The 24,007-nt window shown below is 41.0% G+C and overlaps 1 protein-coding gene across 2 annotated transcripts in view; it reads right to left on the bottom strand.

The window, feature by feature from the left end:
• The window catches only part of SI (sucrase-isomaltase), a 152,656-nt gene that overhangs the window by 69,062 nt on the left and 59,587 nt on the right, over window positions 1–24,007 (bottom strand). For both annotated transcript variants that reach the window (XM_073359491.2, XM_073359490.2), the window contains exons 26-37: window positions 23,700–23,906; window positions 22,540–22,694; window positions 13,017–13,185; window positions 11,321–11,417; window positions 11,087–11,199; window positions 10,863–10,988; window positions 9,396–9,524; window positions 9,162–9,269; window positions 6,990–7,052; window positions 5,140–5,274; window positions 2,300–2,384; window positions 1,075–1,213 (exon numbers count right to left, since the gene is read on the bottom strand). In XM_073359491.2, the coding sequence (XP_073215592.2) occupies window positions 1,075–1,213; window positions 2,300–2,384; window positions 5,140–5,274; window positions 6,990–7,052; window positions 9,162–9,269; window positions 9,396–9,524; window positions 10,863–10,988; window positions 11,087–11,199; window positions 11,321–11,417; window positions 13,017–13,185; window positions 22,540–22,694; window positions 23,700–23,906 (1,526 nt within the window). The remainder of the gene's footprint in view (window positions 1–1,074; window positions 1,214–2,299; window positions 2,385–5,139; window positions 5,275–6,989; window positions 7,053–9,161; window positions 9,270–9,395; window positions 9,525–10,862; window positions 10,989–11,086; window positions 11,200–11,320; window positions 11,418–13,016; window positions 13,186–22,539; window positions 22,695–23,699; window positions 23,907–24,007) is intronic.

The following is a 24,007-nucleotide window of genomic DNA, read 5'->3' as shown; positions in this document are numbered from 1 at the left end:
TCATAGAGTCTATAGGCTGAGCTCATTGCACACATTAGGGGCTCCTTGCTTCCCTCCATTAGGGGCTCTTTGCTTCCATTCATATTCCACAAGCTCCCTATGTACCTTCCTCGCATCTCTCTCTATTGAAGAGAGTCCCTGCAACTCCCTCTGCTCCCTCCCTCATGCCTGGGGCTCTGAGTCCCCCATTCCCTCCCTCTCCGGCAGGGGCTCTGTGTTCCCTCACTACCCCTCTCCACCAGAGTACCCCAGAGCCTGCAGCTCTGCATGTGCCCCGATTCTCCCTTTCTCCCCATACCAGGGTTGCTCACTACCCCATGTCCAGGGCTCTGTATGCCCCTATTCTCCCATTATCCCCTGCCACATGGCATGGGCTCTGTATGAACTCACCATTCCCTCCTTCCTCCTGTTTTCCCTCCACACGGACACCAGGGCCTCCTATTCTCCCCCTCCAGGCCATGTGTACACACCTGCACTTCACCCCCCACAAAACCCCTTCCCCTCACACAATTATTTGTCTTCATTCTGTCTGGGAGATAACTCTTTCAGAGTGTCAACATGTTAATCTCTACTGGGAGGATAGACAGAGATGAGATAGGGGTATTGTTATGCTGGAAGGCATTAATGGGTGTCATCAACCCATTCTTTGGTCTACAGACTCTTGCAGAGGTGCTTGAAGCTGTGGCTCTGATAAACAGAGGAAAGGGGCTCCATGTGCCCTACATTTTCACTCTTTTGGTTTTTCAATTTCCCCAGAATTGATAGGTATTTCTCACTGATGCCTAGAATGTTCCTTGAAATTTTGGAATTGATTGGATGTGGCTTTCAAAAGTTATTGAGTACATATAAGACAGACAGGCAGAGAAAAGCTATCAGATTGAGCATATGCCCTTGAAAACTTGGCCAATAAGTTTGTAAACTTTACAGAGACGGTGTTTATACTTTGTTGTATTTTTAAAAATTTCCAGTTGCTAACTGTTTCCAACTATTACTGTCAGTAAAGAGGTGCCTGGATTATTGTGGAACAACAAAAAGAGTAGCTTCTCAAGAGGAGAGGGGAATAAAACAACTTACTCATACGTAGGTTTTGTATGTGACCATCCATAGAGATTATGCACATCATAGTGTCTAACAGGGGTTCCATCTGGCAGGAACTGCTCGCTTTCCATGCATAAGGTTTTGTGATTCAACCCACGTGACTGTGATTCCAACCCTAATGAGAAGGAAGTTTAAATATCTGTATCGTTAAATCATACCAAATTGTTTACCATATTTAACTGCCTGTGCATTGGGGTTTTGTTTTGCTTTGTTTTCTGTAAGAATACCATTCTAAATTTTCTGACAATTTAGATTTTGAATACTAGCTGTTCCCAATAATCCTGTATACTAATTTGGAGCTACAAAATTACTATAATAATCTCATGTTCTCAGCCTTTATGAACAGGATCTCTTAACTCAGAGGATGCTGCAGATCTTTAGAAGCATCTCTCCACATCATCCATATAACCTGAATAATGGGAAAATATCTGTAAGTATTAAGCTAGGGACAACTACAAAAATTAATATTGAGACACTGTGTACGGAAGCAGTGAAGGAAGAAGTAAACATGATAGTAGTCTTACATGAGTAGAACATTAGGAGGAAAATTTTCAACAGCACAAAGAACTTTCAAAGGGACCTTTTTGTGCCTCTGAAAATATCCTCATGGATAATTACTTGTTAAGGTATTCTCTGCTAAAGTCCCATATTTTACAATGGCTCTAGCACAAACTGAGCCAATAGTGTACAAGCTATGACCCTGAAGTCTCTAAACTGTGGAATGAAGAAAATTTTTATTTTATTATGAATTCTGTGTTTTCCCCAAGCCACGCTCTGTGATTTTTAAATGGAATTGTTTAAATCAAGTCTTTTGCTAAAGGTAAGAGGTAGGAAAAATATTCTCTAAATACTTGAAACTGAACTGCATTGTTCATGTGAAAAACAAAGTAATCTACAGACAGTTTGATCAAAATGCTTGGAGACATTTTTTCCAAACATGCCTACACTTAGGCCTCTAAATCTATGTTATGTAGGCACCTAACTAAAAGTGGCTTTATTTTCAGAAATCCTGAGCAAGCACATCTCCTCACTGCAATCAGGAGTTGTGTATGCACAGAATCGCTGAAAAAAATCAAGCCCCTTTTATTTAGCTACTAAATAAGGCATCAGAGTTTGACAATTTTGGCCCCAGATGAAGTCTCAGTGAATGATGCAATAAATAGAGTCACTTACGGAACTACAAGATAGTTACTATACTTACTGGGCATATAGGGAGGATTGTTTAGCTCTTGGTTTCTACAGCCTTCAACTGCTCCATGAACAAAGCTTGCTGGCTCATTCATGTCCTAAAAACGTTAAGAAAAAATGAACATTTTAAAATGAATTTTGTTTGTTTCAATTATGTGACATATTAAATGCTATTTTGCAAAGAGATGCATAATAAAACATCCTTCAAGAGCATTTACAGTTGCATTTTTTAACATTAGTGTTTCAGCCAATTTACCTTTTCTTGACATGATAGTGATCAAAATTTATATTTGTAAAAAAAGAAAAGGAAAGGAAAAACAATGCACCCAACTGAGATCTAATATGCAAGGCTCTAGCTTGCAACAGTTTGTTTATGCTCAATTTATAACCCCCTGAACATGCAAGGTTACAATGGATCTACTGACAAACCGAGCTACCAAGATACTGACAGAATAGTTTCCTCCATGGCAGATCCTCTGAATTCACAGAGACCTTTGGGAAGCTCCTTCTTAGTCACTGGAACAGGGATTTTGAACGGGGATCTCCCAGATTCTAGATCAGTTATCTAACCAATGGCCTGTCTATAGAATGAGAATGACTCTCTCTCTGGCCCAATGCCTATTTTATTATTTATATACTGTGGAACAGTTTCAACAGGAAAGCTTGAGCAAACCTAACCCACAGCGCAGTGGTTAGGGCACCTCTCCTGAGAAATGGGAGATGAGGGTTCAAATCCCTGTTCCACATCAGACACAGAGGTGATCTGCCACATCCCAGTTGAGTGCCTTAACCACTCAGATATTGTGAGAAAGGGCTTAAATTTAAATATGCATTTATGTACTTTCCAGCTGGTGCTATAGTTTGTCACTGGGACTACACAGGAGTGCTGCCTGCAGAGGTTGATGATCTGATGCAGTGGATCAATGCATCCTCTGAACACAGACACCTCTCTTCTTATCAAGTAACGCCTACTTTTTGGTATGTGTTCCGCCTTCTGCATGACTCTGGCAGAGCAGAGATTACAGCCACATTCTTTTGTGGCAGTTCCCCAGTGACAGACTGTCAGGATCTTGCTGAAGGGTTTATGCCAGCAGAAACTGGTATAGAGCCCAAGATGAACTCAGCCCTTAGAGTTTAAGGCTGTGATTTTTAAAGGACTCTAATGGAGTTGGGTGGCCAAATCCCACTGAAATTTGGACCCCTACCTTCCTTAGGTATTTTGAGAAATCCCAGCCTAAATGTTTCTTTTTCTTTTTCAGAGGGCCAACTGAATAAATTAACTGAGTCTCTGCTGGGAAACTTCCTTAATATCCTGCTTCCTAGAATGAAAGCATAGATACAGGTATAGAAAGTCTCCAGGGAAATAACAAATTCTGTGATGGGATCTTTGAGATGTGGCCCATGGTGATTATTGAAGGTACTGGACTAATTTTTAAACAAACTCTTATGTATTAGAGGTTTTGTACATAGATAAATTATTATTTACATAGATCTCATTTTAAATTATTCATCTCTGACCTTCAAAACGTGTAATAGTTTGTGTGGCCTTGGTTGCTACATTATGTTGTCCACTGGTTAAATAAATAAAACACGGGTGGCATTATTGAAAGATACCAAACATTTTACTGGATGCCTAGGCACTTCTCTTCTTTGAGACAACAATATATTAACATTAGATATCTCCCATAGCTATTGCATGTCTATTCCATTTTAGAAACAAACAAAACACTCCATCTAGCATAGTTCTGCAGTTGTCCTGCAGAGATGGCAGTCGTAGCAAACTGTTCGGGAGACTTCAAGTGTTTACAAGAAAAATCATCCTAAAAGCATATTTTAAACATGGGGGTGGTTTAGAGGGGGAGGGAATCAAGATAATGTTAATTAGGTAATGAAATTAAATATATCAATAATAAAAGAGTTAGGACTTGCTCTTCAGCAGATAATGTTCTATTAACAAAACAGCTAATTTTTGACCATCAGTAACATATTCCTAACAAATTCAACTGAACTTCTTCATGCTTACTTTCTGAGAGGAATGGGAGTAAAAAGGAGTTAGGCATGATTGGATTTATAAAAGAATTCTTTGAAGCACAAGGTAGTATGGGAAAAGTCAGTCAGATAAACTTCCATATTTTTCATTTCTTATGCTGAGGGAGAGTGTAGCCTTCATAATTGTGTGAGGTGATCATTCTACTGCAATGATGGGGTGATCATTCTACTGCATATCAGAGCACAATATGCCACAAGCAACAACCACACCAGACCATGGCATGAGAGAACATTGTAATGGAGCTGGGAGAGGCAGGTGCAGATCCATCACAAACTGAAGAAGTCTCTCCAACCCACTGTCCTTAACACACAGCAGCAAGTAAGCAAACCCACTGAATTTACAGGTGGGATTAACATGCAGGTTTCCATGGTAATTTGGGCTCTGCCACTAAGGTTATAGAGCTAATCTGCTACAGTTATATCAAGACAATATGTTATTTTTCAATGGGTCCAAACTAAAACCCTGGACATGAGCCCTACCAAATTGGAGGGAGTGTAGACCTGCAATATAAACATCCTGCTTGGCCCCATCTCTATAATGCACAAACCCTAAACCCCGAATCTGGACAGGCCAAACTTCGGGGAAGTTTTGATCCAGAACTGGCTCTGAACTTTGAGAGTTGGGCACATCTCCACATTCTTCAAGATTTCGAACCAACCCATAGAAACACTAAAAAACAGTTTCAGTAATTTAAAATACTTTTTTACTTCAGCAAGATTTTCCTATAATTATTAAAACCAAAGGTAAACAACAAAAATGAACAAAAAACCTAGCTATAAAACAGAGAAAATATATACACTTACAATCCACAAGCCATCAAACTTCACACTTTTCTCTGGTTGATTTGGGTTAGTGTGGTATTCTCTTATTTCTCTTTGCCACCACTGAGCTGTGGTGTTGCGGAAAAAATCTGGGAAAGCTGCATAAGCTCTATATAGCTGTAAAAGTAACAGACAACGTAGAGAGAAAGATACGTATTATTGAGATGGAATTACTGGATTTCCAACCATGCAAATTTTGCATGGTTTCTGATTTCCTAGGTAATGGTTTGAACACTTCTAACTATAAACGCCATTTTCTGTGATGCTTATCATGCTGATGGACTAAAAGATTTTACTTTTATATGGGTTGTAACACTTGGAGAAATGGTGTGGTTATTTTTGAGTTATAATAGGAACATAACAAAATAAGAAAGCTTATATTTCAATATGCATTTTAGGTTTTTCTTTAAAAATAAATGTGGATCAGTATTCCATAGTACAGTTTAACCACTTCTGGAATTTTCAAATGTGTAAGCTGAGACACAGAAAGTCAAGAGTGAATTGTGACGAACACCACTCCAAATCAGTGCAAAGCCCGGAAACTAACCTCAAAGTTCTGACATTTGCATTTACATGAAGACTTCTTTACAATACTCTAGCTGTAACAAGGGGCCTTAGATCAGAAATGTACACTCACTTTAAACCCCTTTACGTTGCCAGAGCATAAATGAGCACCAATGGCTCAGATATTATGGTGATGGGCAGTAGTATAAACCCCCTGAAATAGAATGGCATAACTAGACTTAATGTAAATGAAAATCAGGTTCTTACCCTCTGCTCTAATCCCTAGATAACACACACCTTTTTATCAGTTTGTATCTGATCATACTGGTTACTTAGGGCTCAGAAAGATAATTTGCCTAGAGAGGCAAAACTTAAACTCAGTGAGACTATTCTTGAATAGGGAAAAATATGATGTTCTCAATGAATGTGAGGACAGAGGATTATAATCTAGCCACATACATGGAAGACTTCATAGCTAATAGTTGGTCTGAGCTTTGAAATTATATGCATTTATCATATTAATTTTAATATTTTGACTAGTTCACCACTTTACTCTTAATTGAGTGTAGATCTTAATTTTGCTTGGGTTCAAATCCCACAAGAAGTAGTTTGCCCTGAACTCCTACTGAAGTCAACTAAGGGTGTTGTCGCAGGGTCGAGCCTTAAGCACATGATGGGGTAGGATAAGCTTTATAAAATATTTAAATGAAACAAACATCACATTAGGGCACTGAATTTTATTAACTGCATGAAGATTTGCAAGGCAAACACTTATTTTTTCCAATGAAGTATAAAGAAACAAGAAATAAAGTAAAGGAGTACTTGTGGCACCTTAGAGACTAACCAATTTATTTGAGCATGAGCTTTCGTGAGCTACAGCTCACTTCATCGGATGCATCCGATGAAGTGAGCTGTAGCTCACGAAAGCTCATGCTCAAATAAATTGGTTAGTCTCTAAGGTGCCACAAGTACTCCTTTTCTTTTTGCGAATACAGACTAACACGGCTGTTACTCTGAAAGAAATAAAGTGACACAACACGAATCCCTTTTACAATGCATGACAAAGATTCTCATTAGAACAAGAAGCATTGCTAACTTTAAAATGTTCGGGAGCTTGTAAAAGGCTCCAGATGGTCTTATGTTTTTTTCTTAGAGGCTATAGCAGATTTGGCTACCCATTTTCTATGTCTCTACCTTATCTGTTAAAATAGATTACATTTGATAACTGCTTTGCTACTTTCCTTGAATAACTTGATACCCCCCTCTTTTTGCCAATAGATGTAATTAAGCAATCAAAATACATCATTATAGAAATGCAATACACTTACCTGCACTTGAGTATCCCAGTCTAGTGATTCATTAACAACTACGTTGGGAAAATCTGGCCAAACCTAATGAGAGGAAGGATATTTTAAAAAACAATCCTTCTAAGTTACACAGGCTGATACAAAATTTATGACAGACACTATGTTTTAGGCACTATGATGGAATTCTAAAAAACAAAGCAGCTGTTGCTCAAAAGAAATACCCTGATCACACTCTACAAGATTTCCTGATCCTCCCTTCATCTCTATTGCTTTCATGGAGACCATGTCCCACCACACATGACCCTTTCCATGCAGACCATCCCTAAAGCTGATGGATAACCAGATTCACTTTTTCATTGTTCTGCTGCAAATGACGCACCATTTGTCATCAGAAAAACATGAACCTCATTTGAACCAAGCTCAAACATAGTACGGTATATAATTAACAGGAATTGTGTTCTGTGCTCTGTTTCCACCACTGAAGATTTGGACTTCCTTAGAACATGGAGCTATTTCTGTTTTGTTTATTAGAGACGAGCCCTTAGGCTCTCTAATATATAAATGGCACTGCATGGCGCATGGCATAGGCTTAATTGTGGTAATACATAAAAAAAACAGCATTCAAGGCACACTGAGTGCCATGATGTCTCCAATAGAGGAAATCTCACAGAGAATGTAGGAAAGTACTTTGCTCCCCTTCAGAACTAAAGACTCAGCCCCAAAACACACCTAGGCCCACAGATCCCACCAGATCCATGCAGATCCCAGGGAAATCACCAGAGGTCATGGCCATCGTTGTGAAACAATATAGTTCCATACTACTTCCCAGCTTTCCTACTCTGCCTCTCCAGTTCCCTGACAGGATCAAGGGCTTCTCAATAAGCCAATGGCACTGGAAAATTACTGTCAGTAGGATAATCCCACAGTGTGGAAGTGAAAAGTGCCTACGTTGATATTGTGGCAGTCAGCTATAAATAGGAAAGAAATTGCTGTGGCTTTAGAGTGGGACATATCCACAGAACGCTGTCCATCACCCAGCCATTTCCTCCTTTGCTTGGCCTACCCCTTCAGCAGCCAGCTATACTGACCCCCATGATTACCTATATCTTGCATGTTTCCCTCCAGAAAGATCTGCTGCTGTGCTCTCTATCCACAGAGCTGGAGGGACCAGTTTGGGTCACAGATACATGGGTGTGACATTTGCACGCTTCTTGTCTGCAGCTGTACCAGATGATGATTAACCCTGTAAGAGGGCAAGTAATAGTGCCACTGACCTCCCTAACAGGAGGGCAACTTTAAATAGCAGCGCCAACGCTACTGATTGAATCAAAGCATCTCAGGTGTCCTGGCCCCAGTCTCCCACTGGATGGTCCTATCCACTTTCTGGTTACATGGGCCCTCCAACTGCTTCGGAGGTGCTGACACCTTGTTCCAGTGGGCATACTGCTGCTGGAAGCCTGCAGCTGGTTTCCACCAGCAGAATCCAGTCAGTGAACTTAGCTAATATTTGTAGATCTTTTCCCAAGAGGACTTTACTTTTGCAGCTATGCTGTGGGATGAACATGCACAAGACATACAAATGGCTATTGTAGGAGAATTTCTATTTAATTTGCTACCGGAATTTAGTTTTAAAAGAAATACTTTTATTAAAAGAAAACTCTGGCAACCAATGAAAATAAGATCTCTCACCTACTTATGGAATAGCTTACTGTTCTCTTTGCTTTGTTACTTCCAAGGTCAGATTCATAGAGTTTTAAGGCCAAAATGGACCATTATGATCATCTAGTCTGACTTTGTGCATAACACAGGCTGAAGAATCTCACCCAATTATTTCTGCATCAAGACCATAACTTCTGTGTCTGCTATAGCATCTCTTTTACAAAGATATCCGGTCTTAAATTCAGGACTTCAAGTGAGAATCCACCATGTCCCATGGTAAGTTGTTCCATTGGTTAATTACCCTCACTGTTGAAAATGTGCATCTCACTTCTAGTCTGAATTTGTCCAGCTTCAGCTTCCAATTACTGCATCATTTTATGCTTTTTTCTAGATGATTAAAGAGCTGCTTACTATCAGAAATCTCTTCCCAGTAGGTACTTGTAAACCATGATCAAATCACCTCTTAACCATGCTAATATGATTCATATTTGGAAATAACATCTCTGGTTTTATCAAGTAATCTAAAAACAGTACCTTTCCCCATACAATTTCACTGCTATTGGGCCATTTAATAAAAACATCTTCCTGGACACCTCTTGTGTAGGCTAGATAATTGGTTTCGTTGCCTGAAATGGCTGGATCCTAAAATTAAAGAGAATACAATTTTACATTTGTATGGAGAACAATTTAATACACATCAAGAGTATTAGGTGAAGTATGTAGCTTGGTGATCAATGGCAAAGGAAAAAAGGAGATCTCAACACTGACCAGGATAATGATGAATCTCATTCCTTCCTTTTTCATTCTGTCAACCAGAGCTGGTAGTCCAGTGAAGTTTGGGCTGAGGGTAAAGTCCAATTGCCGATCCATGTAATCGATATCCGCGTATTGTACGTCCTGCAGTTCACAAAAAGAATGGATGTAAAGTGATAATCATTTTTGCTAAGTATATATTTATAACAATACAGTCAAATTAAGAGAGCTGCTGCTTTTCTGTAAGTAAAATTGGAAGCTGCAGTATCTTAAAACAAAGGATGTCACATGAACATACTTACACACTCCAAAAATCAAGATCACTATGAAATTAGACCTTTTATCAGCTAAACTCATTCTGAAGTTTGCTATATATTAGAAAAATTTGCTATACACTAGAGAAGAATAATTTCCCATTTTTATTGTGGGTGAGTGGGTAGGTAGGTGTCAATGCCATGAAATAGTGAGGAAAATGGACATGCACATCAGTGGGTCACATATTGAGAGGCTTCCATGTCATGCATTGATCTGCATCATAAAGTGAAGAAACACCTTCAGCTTGATGGATCATTATGGTGAGTCCTTCTGAAGATTCCTTTGTGTGGGTGCCCAGCCACGGTCCTTCAATGATACTTTAGAGTAGAAAAATGTAACACAGAATATTTTTGCATTTTCCCTCCTCCATCTCCTGATCCTTCCTACTGGTTTCTATAACATTATACCATTGTACCTAGGCACAACAAGAGGCCTCATTTCTGACGGGGCCTGCACGTGGTACTGTAATGCAAATGATAATTATATGAGAAAATGCAAGGGAGTTGGGGTATAAGTTATGTACCAAAGCTGTTTGTCTCACAGCATTTTTTAAAAATGTTATAAGCCATGTCTGTGTGGGAGGTACAAAATAATTTCCACAATGGCATCAAAGTCTCAATCTGTGGAGCCCAAGGGAGTTAACAAAAATTCCTAACAGGGACTCCAGCTGCACCACTCCCCAGCCCAAGACGATCCTGCCTTCAAAAGGCTAAATCTAGCCAGTGCCCCAGTTGTCTGCACCATGAACCCAGTCCTGTATTCCTTGCACCTCTGTTACTCCCACTAACTCAATAAGACTTTTAAGAGCACAGGGAACGTAGGACTGATCTCAAAGCGGGTGCAATGTGTATCCATATTTCAGGAATATACAGACATTTGAATTATGTCAGCTTCCTAATTGCAACCATGCCTTATATAAGCTAATAAGATTTTAAAATATGAAATACGATAGTACAAAATAGTTCCAACTAATAAGGTCTAGCTAATAAAAAGAAAAAAGAGCACTATTGTTATTTCACTCAGAGTAAACAAAGAAGTTTAATTACAGTTTAGTGCATACACTAGTTTCTATTCTACAGTGGCTGTTTTTATTCTCCTTTTTATCAGGGGACAGTCTGAAAAAGTGTATGCTACTGTTTGAACTCTAATTTAATTGGAATAACATACATAAGGTATCCGAGCTGCCTTCATTGCTTCGTACAGGTCAGAGACTTCTATGTCATTTTTGTATCCATAACGGCATAACTGGAATCCCAAAGCCCAGTACGGTGGCATGACCGGTCGTCCAATCAGCTAACAACAAAATAGGGGTAAATATAGTATTGAAATCTGATGATAAAAGATATCAAGACCAAAAAATGTAATTAATTGTGACATCATATCAATCCTACTGCAGTGTATTCCTGAACAACAAGCTCTGGCGTTGGGCCCAACACCATGTAAAAGTCCAGAATTCCTCCGATAGTGCGATATGTCAGAGCAGGAGTTGGCTGGAATGTGACATCTGAAAACCCAGAAAGTGAAAGCAAAAAGAGAATGTTTAGATAATCCACTCTTTAAGGAAAAGGACACAATATATGAAAACACTTCAGGAATAAAAAAAATTGTGATTTTTTTTTTTTTACCCATTGCATTGCTGTTAAGCAAGAGGACTCCATGAGCATTTCCATCATTTTCTAAGCCCATGTAAAAAGGATGGACACCATAAGAGTTAAGTTTGTACTGCAAAATAAATAAAAATAATTGAATTTTCTACTATAGAAATACCCAAAATATTCATATATTTTCCATTTATTTATAGTGATCATAATATATGATTGGACAAATAAGGTCAAAAGAATTATCAGAGAATCTCTTCCTCTGCCTACACACACTTCTAAAACAGACTGAGGTAAATATTTAAGTTTCCTACAGAAAGATTATTTTCAACAGTTTGACACTTTTGTACTCAATGTTTGAGAGCAATCGAGTAAAAAAAAAAAATTGGACTACTGTAGATCCCTGAATAACTATTGATAACATGAAACACCTTTCCCAGTACAAAGCATTCCTATTTTCAAGCAGTTTTGTTCTGTAATCAGTATCCACATTGGTGACTCTCTTATTTGAAAGGCATTATAGCTGAAACTGTAATGATTAGGGGACTATAAATGTGGTGACTGGAGTTGTGGAGAAGCAGCATATATAGGAAAGAAATGCTACAGAGCAATTGAAGGTAGATTATAATTTTTGGCTGATGGGTGGGGAGGGAAATGCAGATTCAGCAAACCAAAAAGTTTCACAGATTCATGTCAGTTTCACTGAATTGTTTTAATTTTAAAAAATTGAAATATGTGTTTCAAAATTTTGAAACAAAACCTTTTGATTTTTCAGTCTACAACACTTTTGTTTCGTAACTTTCTTTCACTTTATTTTTAAAAAATGTAAAAGAAAATCTTCAGCAAACTGAAGTTTTGTTTCAGCTCAACGAAACATTTAGTTTGACCCAAAGTAAAAAAAAAAAAAAACCCCACAATTTTAGACTCGCTGAAATTTTAAAAAAATTTTAAGTTCTACCTGAAACAATTTTTTTCTGATTTTTTCAGAACTGCAAGGGAACCAAAATATCCATTCTGTGGACAGCTCTGAGAAAAATATGCTACCACTTTCATTGTTCACTTTATAGGGGTTGAAAACCTCACATCACCATATGTACTATTGCATATGATGCATTTGCCACTGTTCAGGTCTGCATCAAGACTTGAGTTCCAATCAGGGTCTTTGATCATAACTAAAAAGACAGGATTAGAGATGGCCATAAGCTATTCCCTGAAACACATTTTTCCACATCATAAACTACAGTACTTCCTGGGCCTGATCTAGTGTCCAACGGGACTTTTACATTGACTTCAATGACCTTTGGATGAGCACTAATACTGGTCTCTCTCAACTCAAAGGCCTACGACTGAGATATGAAGTCTGCAAATCAGGACTGACAGGGCTATATGGGATCTCAATGCTGGGCCTGCCTGCATATTTAGTCACACCTTTTGTCTTTCCCCGCCAAGCCAGGGGAACACAAATGTAGTGTAATGCCACGTTTGCCCCCTCCTCAGTTTCTGTATGGTCGAAGCTCATTCACATCTGTGGATCTGTCCTACAAGCCATAGCCAAAATGAGCCCACCACCCCCAGACAGAATTCAGTGGATTGTACATTAAATTCTCAAAAAGTGTCTGCCTTGATTCAGTTTAAGTGAATAGCAAGCTACATAGACCCAGAGGCATATAAAGCAAAGAAAGCAAAGCTACTTAGAGAAAAAACAAAATCTGTTTCTACTTACACCAGGGGGCTGGTCTTTAGCGAACATTCCCCAGGTGTTCCAGTTCATATCACGCCGAAACATAGGGTGTTCATTTTCACCAAGTCCATAGATATACTCTGATGGCAGACGGGTAGAAATCTGAATAAACATGTCGCTAAAGGTGAAGCCAGGTACCTGAGAATCCCAACTGAAAGAGAATGAGAATTATCCCATTATCATCAGTAAAGGGTGGAAAGAATAAAGAGAGAATATTGCGGAATAGAGGTTTTCAGTGCTATGCAGGGCTCAGAAACAGCTAGTACATGTCCATATACTGCGCTATACTGTACTGAAGTTTCCATCCTGTCCTCCAGTAACACACCTTTCTTTTACAAAAAAAGGATGTCTCTTACTGTTACAGTTGCAAAGAACACATTAAAAATGTGAACCAAATGTAACTGATGCAGAGATGCGTACGAAAATTTGCAAAAAGCCTGAAACAACAGCTCTGAGAGGCCATCGATTTCAGTGAGGTGTTTCAACTATTTATTGTAAGTAGCCTCTCATTTTGTCAACATGTATGGCAGAGCTTATTTTGCTGGAGCTGCTTGAAACAATATGATCAGCTTCCCCATCTGCCCCCTCTACAGTCCAACCCTGGTGCCACATGTGATTTAGTCAACAAGGAGATGTCATTATTGTTTATATCAGATTTTTGCCCGGTGCTGAAAATCTACTTTTGAATCTCATTCATTGCAAATGAAGTGTAATTCAATTCATTCTTTGTTGTTAATCTGATTATGATCTGATAATAGATCTTCTGAATAATTATGCAGTTCCAGGAGAGCGAATGGTTAGGGAATGGTATGAATGGGTTTTTTTCTGGTTGGCCAAGCATTCACTACAATTCAATTTTAAGTACCTTAAAAGAACAAATTGTATTACAAAATACATAAGCCATTTTCACAACTGCATCACATTGTTGAATCACATTCAATTTGTGGCCCACCATAACCCCAGATTTTTTCTGCAATACTACTGCCTAGTCAGTTATCCCCATTTAAGAGTTCGGCATTTGATTTTATCTTTCCTAAATAAAGTACTTTGCACCTATCTTTATTGAATTTTGTCTTGTTGATTTCAGACCAGTTCATTTTGTCAAGATTGTTTTGAATTTTAGTTCTGTCCTCCAAAGTGCTTGCAACCCCTCCCAGCTTGGTGTCATCTGCAAATTTTATGAGTACATGCTCTACTCCATTATACAAGTCATTAATAGAAATATTGACTACTACCAGATCCAGGACTGACCCCTGTGGGACCCCAGTGGATATGGCCTCCCAGTTTGACAGCAAACCATTGATAACTACTCTTTGAATACGGTCTTTCAACTGGTTGTGCACCCCACTTGATAATAATTTCATCTAGACTGCATTTCCCTAGTTTGCTCAAGAGACTGTCATGTGGGACTGTCAAAACCCTACTAAAAGTCAAGATATGCCATGTCTATTGATTCCCCTATATCCACTATGCCATTTTTCCAGTAAAAGAAGGAAATTAGCTTGGTTTAGCATGATCTGTTCTTGAAAAATCCTTGCTGGTTATTCCTTATAAACCTATTATCCTCTAGGTGCTTACAAACTGATTGTTTAATAATTTGTGTCAGTTTGTTTCTAGCATTGAAGTTAGGCTGACTTGGCTATAATTCCCAGGGTCCTCTTTGTTCCCCTTTTTAAACATATTTCACCCTGTAGCAACAATGGAAAATTTTTACATGAAAATCGTATATTTAGGTATTTTCCTCTGTCTTTAATATAATGCAACAGCTAGGAACAAGGAGGAGAGTCTCTGTCTGATATGTACTGTACCCTCTTCCCAGAACCCTGCCAGAGTCTGAACGACAGTCGCAAACAGCAAACCCCAAGACATTCTTCAGTGTTAAGGAGGGGATCAGAAACCCACTTCTTCATTTTGGAATGCCAGCTTCAGACCATGAACAGAGGCAGCTGTTTGCGGTTGCTTTCCACAATCCCTGGCACCTTCCTGATACGTTTTCCTCCCTTTGCCCACTAAAGGTAAACCCCTGTCCCCCAGGTACGATCCTGGGGGGAAAAGACTGTTGAACGGGGTAGTGGACCAAGAGGGTTACCCTCCCCTGCCATAAAGTTCCAGTGTACCCCATTACACTTATACAGCATTAGACTAAGTCCTTAGTTATCGCATTTATGCGCATCTTCCAGAAAACAGCTCTAGAAGCAACATTACATAGAAAACATCTCCTCTCCTCTCTTCTCAGTGCTTACACTTCTAGGTCTGTCTTAGTCTCAGGTGTAAGGTCTCTCCATTTGAGTGTGTATCAGCTTTGAACAGCTGTATCAGCACCCGTAATTCAAAAGATTTAATGTTTCAGAGTAGCAGCATGTTAGTCTGTATCCACAAAAAGAACAGGAGTACTTGTGGCACCTTAGCGACTAACAAATTTATTTGAGCATAAGCTTTCATGGGCTAAAACCCACTTCATTGGCTGCATAGAATGGAACATATAGTAAGAAGATATATATATACACACATACAGAGAACATGAAAAGGTGGAGTAAGAGGCTAATTAATTAAGATGCGCTATTATCAGCAGGAGAAAAAAAACTAGATACCATTAACTTCGGTTTGAATAGAGACTGGGAGTGGCTGGGTCATTATACATATCAAATCTATTTCCCCACGTTAAGTATCCTCATACCTTCTTGTCAACTGACTAAACGGGCCATCTTGATTATCATTACAAAAGTTTTTTCTCCTTCTGATAATAGTTCATCTTAATTAATTAGCCTCTTATGTTGTGTTTTAAACATAAAAAAGCAACATATAACAAACAAACAAAATTTTCACCAGAAGATGTGGTACTTTAGAATAAGGCAATTTACTCAGATATAAGCCAACATTTTTGGTATTTCCATCTAGCACATATGATGAAAGAGCACACACTCAAATGATTACACTGACTGGCTAGATATTGGAATAGTATCAGGTCAACATGTACAGGACAAGTAATAACTCCTAACCCTAGGGCAGGAAGTCCTGCTGTTGTAAAAAGTGGGAATGCTGATGTAAGCAGTGTCAGGATGAGCTCCACCCTGACATCTGGTGGTGAGGTGTGGCAAGTTGTGGAAAAGAACTTCAGGGGCCGATCTCATTTGCATAGGCACGTTAGCAATGATAGAGCAGCCGATGGGAGGAGAGCTCCCTGAAGGAGTGCTGGTCCCCAGTGGAGTCATAACCCTACCTGCTGAAGCCCAGGAAAGGGTGACTATACCGATTGCTAATGAAACGAGTCGTGATATTTTTGTGAAGCAAGGACAAAAGATAGCAGACCTCTTTGAGCCTGAGTCGATTGTAAAACCCCAGTGTGAAACTCAAGTTCCGACAATAGACCCAGCAAAGTTTGACTTTGGAGATTCACCAGTGTCCGAGGACTGGAAAGATCGCCTGAGGAAGAAACTTTGTGAAAGATCCAAGGTGTTCTCACTGCATGAGTGGGATGTGGGATGTGCAAAAGGAGTAGAGCACAATATCAGACTACATGACTCTCGACCTTTCAGGGAGAGATCTAGGAAGATTGCTCTCTCTGAGATGGAAGATGTGCGACATCATCTTCAGGAGCTGGCTGCGAATGGCATCATTACAGAGTCCCGCAGCCCATACGCCTCACCCATTGTGGTAGTCCGCAAAAAGAATGGGAAAATCCGGATGTGTATTGACTACCGCACCCTAAACAGCCGTACTGTGGTCGACCAGTACACTATGCCTCGAGTGCAAGACGCCTTAGACTGTTTGCTGGGAAGCCAGTGGTTCTCTGTGTTGGATCTTCGAAGTGGATACTACCAGATCCCTCTGGGAGAAGAAGATAAGGAGAAGACAGCCTTCATCTGCCCATTAGGGTTTTATCAGTTCGAACGCATGCCCCAAGGGATTTCTGGAGCACCTGCCACCTTTCAACGTCTCATGGAGAAAGTTGTGGGAGACATGAATTTACTGCAAGTGTTAGTTTATTTGGATGACCTGATTGTGCTTGGAAGAACCTTAGAGGAGCATGAAGAAAGACTTCTTAAAGTGCTTGATAGGTTGGAGGATTATGGTCTGAAGCTTTCAATTGACAAATGCCAGTTCTGCAGAACCTCAGTGAAGTATGTGGGTCACATTGTGTCCCAAAAAGGTGTGAGTACTGATCCTGATAAAATAGAAGCACTCACTACATGGCCACGTCCAAGTAACTACAGAGAACTCAAGACCTTCCTTGGATTTAGTGGCTACTACCGCAGATTTGTGAAAAACTATGCTACGATTGTAAAGCCTCTGAATGATCTTACCAGGGGACATCAGTCCAGCAAGAACAAATCTAAGTCCAAGAATAAGGGGAGGTCCCCAAAGCCTCCTGTGCAGAGACACAATGGCCCCTTTGCACCATTTGGGCCACGGTGGGATGAGAGATGTGAAAGGGCTTTTCGAGAAATCATTACTTGCCTAACTCATGCTCCAGTCCTAGTTTTTGCTGACCCAAGCAAACCATTTATCCTGCATACTGATGCCAGTTTGGAGGGTCTGGGAGCAGTCCTGTACCAGGAAGTGGAAGGCAAATGTAAACCTGTAGCCTTTGCCAGCCGAGGATTGTCTGATAGTGAAACTCGCTATCCCACCCACAAGCTGGAATTTTTGGCCTTGAAATGGGCCATCACTGAGAAATTTCGAGACTACTTGTATGGTGCTCAGTTCCAGGTGTGGACAGACAACAATCCACTGACTTATGTGTTAACAAGTGCTAAGCTGGATGCTACAGGGCAGAGATGGGTGGCCGCCTTGGCTAGCTATGAGTTCAGCATTCAGTACCGATCAGGGAGAAGCAATGTAGATGCAGATGCATTGTCCAGGCGTCCGCAGGCTCCAGAAGTTGCTGTGATACCCACAGATGGAGTGAGAGCTATTTGCAGTGTGAGTCGCCGAGAGCCAGAGGCCCGTGAGGGCTTTCAGGGATGTGTTGCAGAAGCTTTGGGCCTGCCCCCTGAATGCATGCCTTCTGCTTCGGTGAACTATATTGCATTAGACCAATCTCCTTTGCCCATGCTCAATGCGGCTGACTGGCAAGAAGCCCAGCGGCAAGATATTGACATTCGTGATACACTACTTGCCAAAAGGGAGGGGCGAAGCCCAGCTGCGGTTGTCCCACCTAACCCGGAGGGTAAACTACTATTGAGAGAATGGACCAAACTAAAACTGATTCAGGGAGTGCTACACCGAATGACCACTGACCCTTTACAAAAACAACGAGCACAACTAGTACTGCCAAAAAAGTACAGAGCCCTGGCCATGAGGGCCCTGCATGATGACTTTGGGCATTTAGGGATGGAGAGGACCCTGGAACTTATTCGTAGTAGGTTCTATTGGCCTCGAATGGCTGAAGATGTTCGCAGGAAATGTGAGACTTGCGCTCGATGTGTTCAAAGGAAAACTCTGCCCACGAGGGCTGCATATCTCAAGAACATCACCAGCAACAAACCTTTGGAGTTGGTATGCATTGATTTCTTGTCTGTAGAGGTAGACAAGAGGAATGTTGGAAACATTCTAGTAGTGACTGACCATTTTACACGGTATGCACAAGCATATCCCACACGTGATCAGAGGGCCACCACCGTTGCTCGAGTATTGTGGGACAAAATATTTCTCAGTCTATGGATTCCCGGCTCGGATACACTCTGATCAGGGGTGGGATTTTGAGAGTCACCTTCTGAAGGAGGTGCTGAAGATAGCAGGAATTAAAAAGTCTAGGACAACGCCTTATCACCCCCAAGGTGATCCTCAGCCAGAGAGGTTCAATCGAACCCTATTAGATATGTTGGGAACTTTGCGACCAGAGCAGAAGGCAACCTGGAGCCAGCATGTCGCATTTCTGGTGCATGCCTACAATGCCACAAAGAACGATGCTACGGGAGTCACCCCATATCTCTTGATGTTTGGGTGAGAACCAAGATTACCCATAGACTTGTGCTTTGGTGTATCAGAGGATGGAGATAGCTATGAAACTCATCAGCAATATGTATCCCGACTAAGAGAAAAGCTGCGGGATGCTTATCGCTTAGCTACCGCTGCGGCTCGGAAGAACGCAGACTGCAACAAACATCGATATGATGCTAGAGTGCGTTCGCAGGAGCTCCAGCCGGGGGACAGAGTCCTGCTGCGAAATTTGGGTATTGCTGGCAAACACAAGATAGCTGACAGATGGAAGGCAATACCTTACCTGGTGATGGAAAAGCTGGAAGATCTGCCGGTCTACAAGATCAAACCTGAAGACGGTCCAGGGCAAATAAAGACGGTGCATAGAAACCTTTTGCTCCCTGTGGGGGAATTGGTAAGCACCCCTTGTGAGATGGGCCACAGCAGGGCCGCCGGGCAGAACAGAGGTGCTAGACCAAAGCCGCCATCCAACACAGATAGTGGGCCCCCTGCAGCTAACTTACCCCTATTCTGCACATCTGAGAGTGAGTCTGAGGAGGAAGACACAACCCTGGTGTATCCTGGGATGGAGACAAGATTTCAGTCTCGATCAGCTGAACCAAACGAGAGTTTTCCCTCTTCCGCCCTAAACCCAATGGCGGAACTATTTAGGCCCCTTTCTGATACCCCGGTGCTGCTGATGAGACCCCCCTGTGATGACACACACAGGTTATTGGACAATGGGGACAGACAGGTAGAGGATGTCCTGGGCACCTTGGACCCTCCAGCGTTAGAACTAGGAGTGCAGGGGCCTACGCCAGTAGCCGAGGGACCCTCCAGGGAAGCCTCTCCATCCGTCACTCAAGAGGATGTTCCCCCTACCTCGGCAACAGAGATTCTCAATAGACGTGACAGGGTGATAAGACCAGTGAAACGGTTAACTTATGATGCACCTGGGTTGACTAGTGAGGAGCCAATACATTTAGCACACAGGCTTGTGGAAGCTAAAGTGGGCTTCCTGAGGCCCTTTGGAGGAAACCAATGAGTTGGTATAAAGGGAGTGTGATTTGTCGGGACGACAAAGTCTCGGCTGGGGGGAGGATGTAAGCAGTGTCAGGATGAGCTCCACCCTGACATCTGGTGGTGAGGTGTGGCAAGTTGTGGAAAAGAACGTCAGGGGCCGATCTCATTTGCATAGGCACACCCACCACGCCTAGAATGAGACCATAGCTGCCCAAATGGTCACTTTGGCTGCTGTGGGATCCCCAGTGTCTCTGTTATTGAGGCAGGAAGAATAAATTGTTATTACCCTGATTATGGGAACTGTGCTTGGAACTGTACGTGGCCTTTTGTTATGATGGAGGGATTCACCATCAACTAAGTAGCACTCGCTAGGCAAGGGTCATGGGTTCCAAAACTGTGTGAATGGAGAGAGGCTGGGGACAAGTATTAATACTTGGTGGCATGGGCCCCCTGGTGAGGGCCTTACATGCTAATTGCACTTCCTCCTCTCTCCATTGTAGAATATCAGAGCTAATTTTGATTTCATTAGAAGTCTAGTTATAGGCTGCTGAGCTCACTTTGGGCTGACAGTGCACCAGCACTGCGGCTCCCCTATTATAAGCTGAATTCACCTAAGAGCTGAAATCACTGAGTGTTGTGTTAAGTAGTGGGGGAGCCTGAAGATATATTGTGGAGCAGTTTGCGGGACGGCTGGTGAAGCAGTTCGACGCGGCGCAGTGTGTGGATGGCAGGAGCTGCTTGTGGGCCGTGGAGCTGAGTGAAGGAGTTCGTGGGGCGGCTGACGGAGCGGAGCGGAGTGCAGCTAAGCGAAGGAGTTCGTGGGGCGGCTAGCGGAGCGGAGCGCAGCTGAGCGAAGGAGTTTGTGGGGCGGCTGGCGGAGTGGAGCGCCGCTATGGAGCTATGGGGCGGTCAGCTTCAGATCACGTAAGGTGCCTCTTACCCCTGTCCCATTTCCACCCAGGTTGGGAGGTAAAGCTCCGCAGATAAACTTTCGAACTCTGGGGCTGCCCTGACCAGGGACAGAGACTTTTGGGGCATTGGACTTTTGGGACTTTGGGTGATTTGGGGTTGCTGGATTCAAGAACCAAAGGGAAAAGGGCATGCCCCCAATTTGCCTGGGGTGGGTTTTTTGCTCATGGGTTGTGTTATGAATCCTGTTGGTGGTGTTTCCCCAACATAATGCCACATTGTTTCTCTCTGTTATTAAAAGACTTTTGCTACACTCAGACTATGTGCTTGCGAGAGGGGAAGTATTGCCTCTTGGAGGCGCCCAGCGGGGGTGGTATATATTGGTCCCAGGTCACTGGGTGGGGGCTCGAGCCGGTTTGCATTGTGTTATTGGAATGGAACCCCTAGATATTGAACCCGGCCCTTGTTGCTGCCAACTCTGACGGGCAGAAGGGTTACACTTAGATGGTCTCAAAAGGCTACTTCAACTTTCTTTCACATCTGGGAAATTCAGGCAAATTTTATGTTCTGTCTGAAGACCTTGCAAGTGACAAGGCCCACAAAACAACGACACCTACTGATCAGGGCTACCTGGAACAGTCACCATCCCCTTCCCATTTGGAAAGATGGGGTCTGGTCTTTCCACTGTCCAATCCCTATCAGTTCTGGCCTATGTTTAGGTAGATGCCTTTTTAATGGACAGATATCTTCCCATTTCCCAACTGCTGCAGGTGCTGAGAAACTACACCAAATTCCCTGGGAGAAGTTAAAATACCCTATTGACTGGTATTAACATGCAGACAAACAGATAGAAAGGCAGAAAGTGCACTGATTGAAAGAGGCAATTTTGACCACTGCTGTCAGGGCCACTTGCCCTTTGTTCTGAAAGTTTCAGTCTTGGAGGAAAGGGGATGTGGGGGGACACCTACTGAAGAACCATATTGCTTAAAACCCAAACAAACAAAACCCCTAGCACCAACAAAAGTAAGCAAAAGGGTGTCCATTTACAAAAAGAAACAGAACAAACAAAAATCAATCAATCATAACTCATACCAAGAGATGAAAGTTGCAAGTAAAAATATCTTACAATCACAACCTTGATGCTAAGGGGAAAAGTAAATCACAGCACCAGGCAAGCAATAAGATTTGCTGAACATCTTTTGTCATAACCAACAATTACCCATGCCAAAGACAAAAGCAAACTGCTAATTATTCTATTCAATTGAAACATGGGATTGCAGAGGGAAATAAGATACTGTCATTAGAGTCACTCTACCACGAGATCTAAAACTTACAACAGCCAATTATGTGAGGTGATAAGGGAAACTTCTTGGCCATTTGGTGAGGAAAAGAGATGTTCCTCAATGCTATTAGCCCTAAGAAGTTCAGTCCATTAACATTCAGTCTATTAGGCTATTAACTGAGGCAAGTGGTCAATAGTTAGGCATATCCCAAAAGGAGGGGCTGTCATTGTCTGACTGCTACCACTAGGGGGAGAAAACAAGAGGTAATACACCTAGCACAATACAGTGGAAGCTAACATGGTTTGACTCAACCTAAAATAAAAAATGTTACCTAGAGCAAAAAAAAAGAAAGAAAAGGATTCACTTACATAACTGTCCCTGTGCTTTTGCGTCGAATCTGGATGCCGAATGGATTGTTCTGAATCGCTACTTCATAGAGTCTATTCTCATATGTACTTGTAGGACTGCTAGGGACATGTAGTGGTACTGGAACCTCATATCTTTTATTGTTGTAATCATAAATCTATGAAGCAGAAATCAGTTCACTTGAGTGCATATAAAATATTCAAACGATCCATACATTGATGACACTTAAAAGTTCAATCGCTTTTTAGAAATATTACAAGTTCAATCACTATTCCCCATATTAATTACAGGGTACACCTCTCAGACTGGTAGAACCTTAAACAGAGGAAGATTTCTCACAAACTTTTCCAAATGCAACCAATATAGTTAAAAGACTTGAACAAACATTTAGCTAAAACAGATAAAGAATTGTAGTGTGAGTGTGTTGGGAAAGGCATTCTCTTTCACTATCAGTTTTCTTAGTTATATCATTATAATTCAAATAATAGATATATGGACTGGTATATAAGAAGCAATGAAGGTTGAAGAATCTTTTGTTTTGTTCAAGAGATTACTGTTGGTTAATGTGGCCCCGAATTTATTTTTATACATAATAAAGAGGATTTTCACTTTTTCACACTTTTTAAGCCACCTTTATACGTTTTTTGTTAATGCTTTATGTTTTTTGCTATGCTTACATACCAAGTCTATGTTCCCTTTATTCTATAGTTTGTCTTAGTAGGTGAATTCAATTATGCAATATGATCACTTTAATAACCGATTAACGTTATTTTTAGAATATAGTTTTATAAGTGTCATTAGCACAAAAGTTATCATAACTACAGTAATACTTACTGTTAATGCATAATACTTACATCCCAATGATAAAGTTCCTCAAGATTCCCCAAATTCTGATTGGTTGTTTGGGTGCTTATACACTATTACATATGATTAAGTTACAAGAACTAGGACATAAGTTCTTGTGAGGAGAGGATTTGGCTTAAACCCAAATAACAGCTATTTAGCTAAATGAAGAAACCTACCTCATCAGGTGGAAAAGTCAGGGTAGTCAACCAATGTACAAAAAGCAGACAACTGATTTTAAAAAAAGATAATTTATATAAGAAAAAAAAACTTAACCAATGGAAAATCTCAGTTCACAACAATTTCAGAATGAATTTACCTTAAATTGCAGCATATTGTTGTCATGATATTTCACATCCAAGCGAAGTATATTGATAGGAGTAGTAGAATCCTTAGCACGGTTAGCGTAATTACCATTTCTGTTGAGGTTCACTGATAAACCTGAAGAGGTGTATGTAATTTGACTGACAGAATAACCATAGTCAGAAGGGTAGTAACAGGATGGACCATTACCAGTGGAGACAGGCTGAAAATTCAAATATATTGTAGATCAGTAAATAGTATTTGGGAACCTGAATTTTAAACCTTATTAAAAGAGAATTCCACAAGACTCCTATTTTTAACATG

Source organism: Lepidochelys kempii, chromosome 9 (genome assembly GCF_965140285.1).
Source record: "Lepidochelys kempii isolate rLepKem1 chromosome 9, rLepKem1.hap1, whole genome shotgun sequence".
NCBI lineage: Eukaryota > Metazoa > Chordata > Testudines > Cheloniidae > Lepidochelys > Lepidochelys kempii.
Note: the sequence above shows the minus strand (reverse complement) of the source record. Positions and strands in the feature narration are given on the sequence as shown.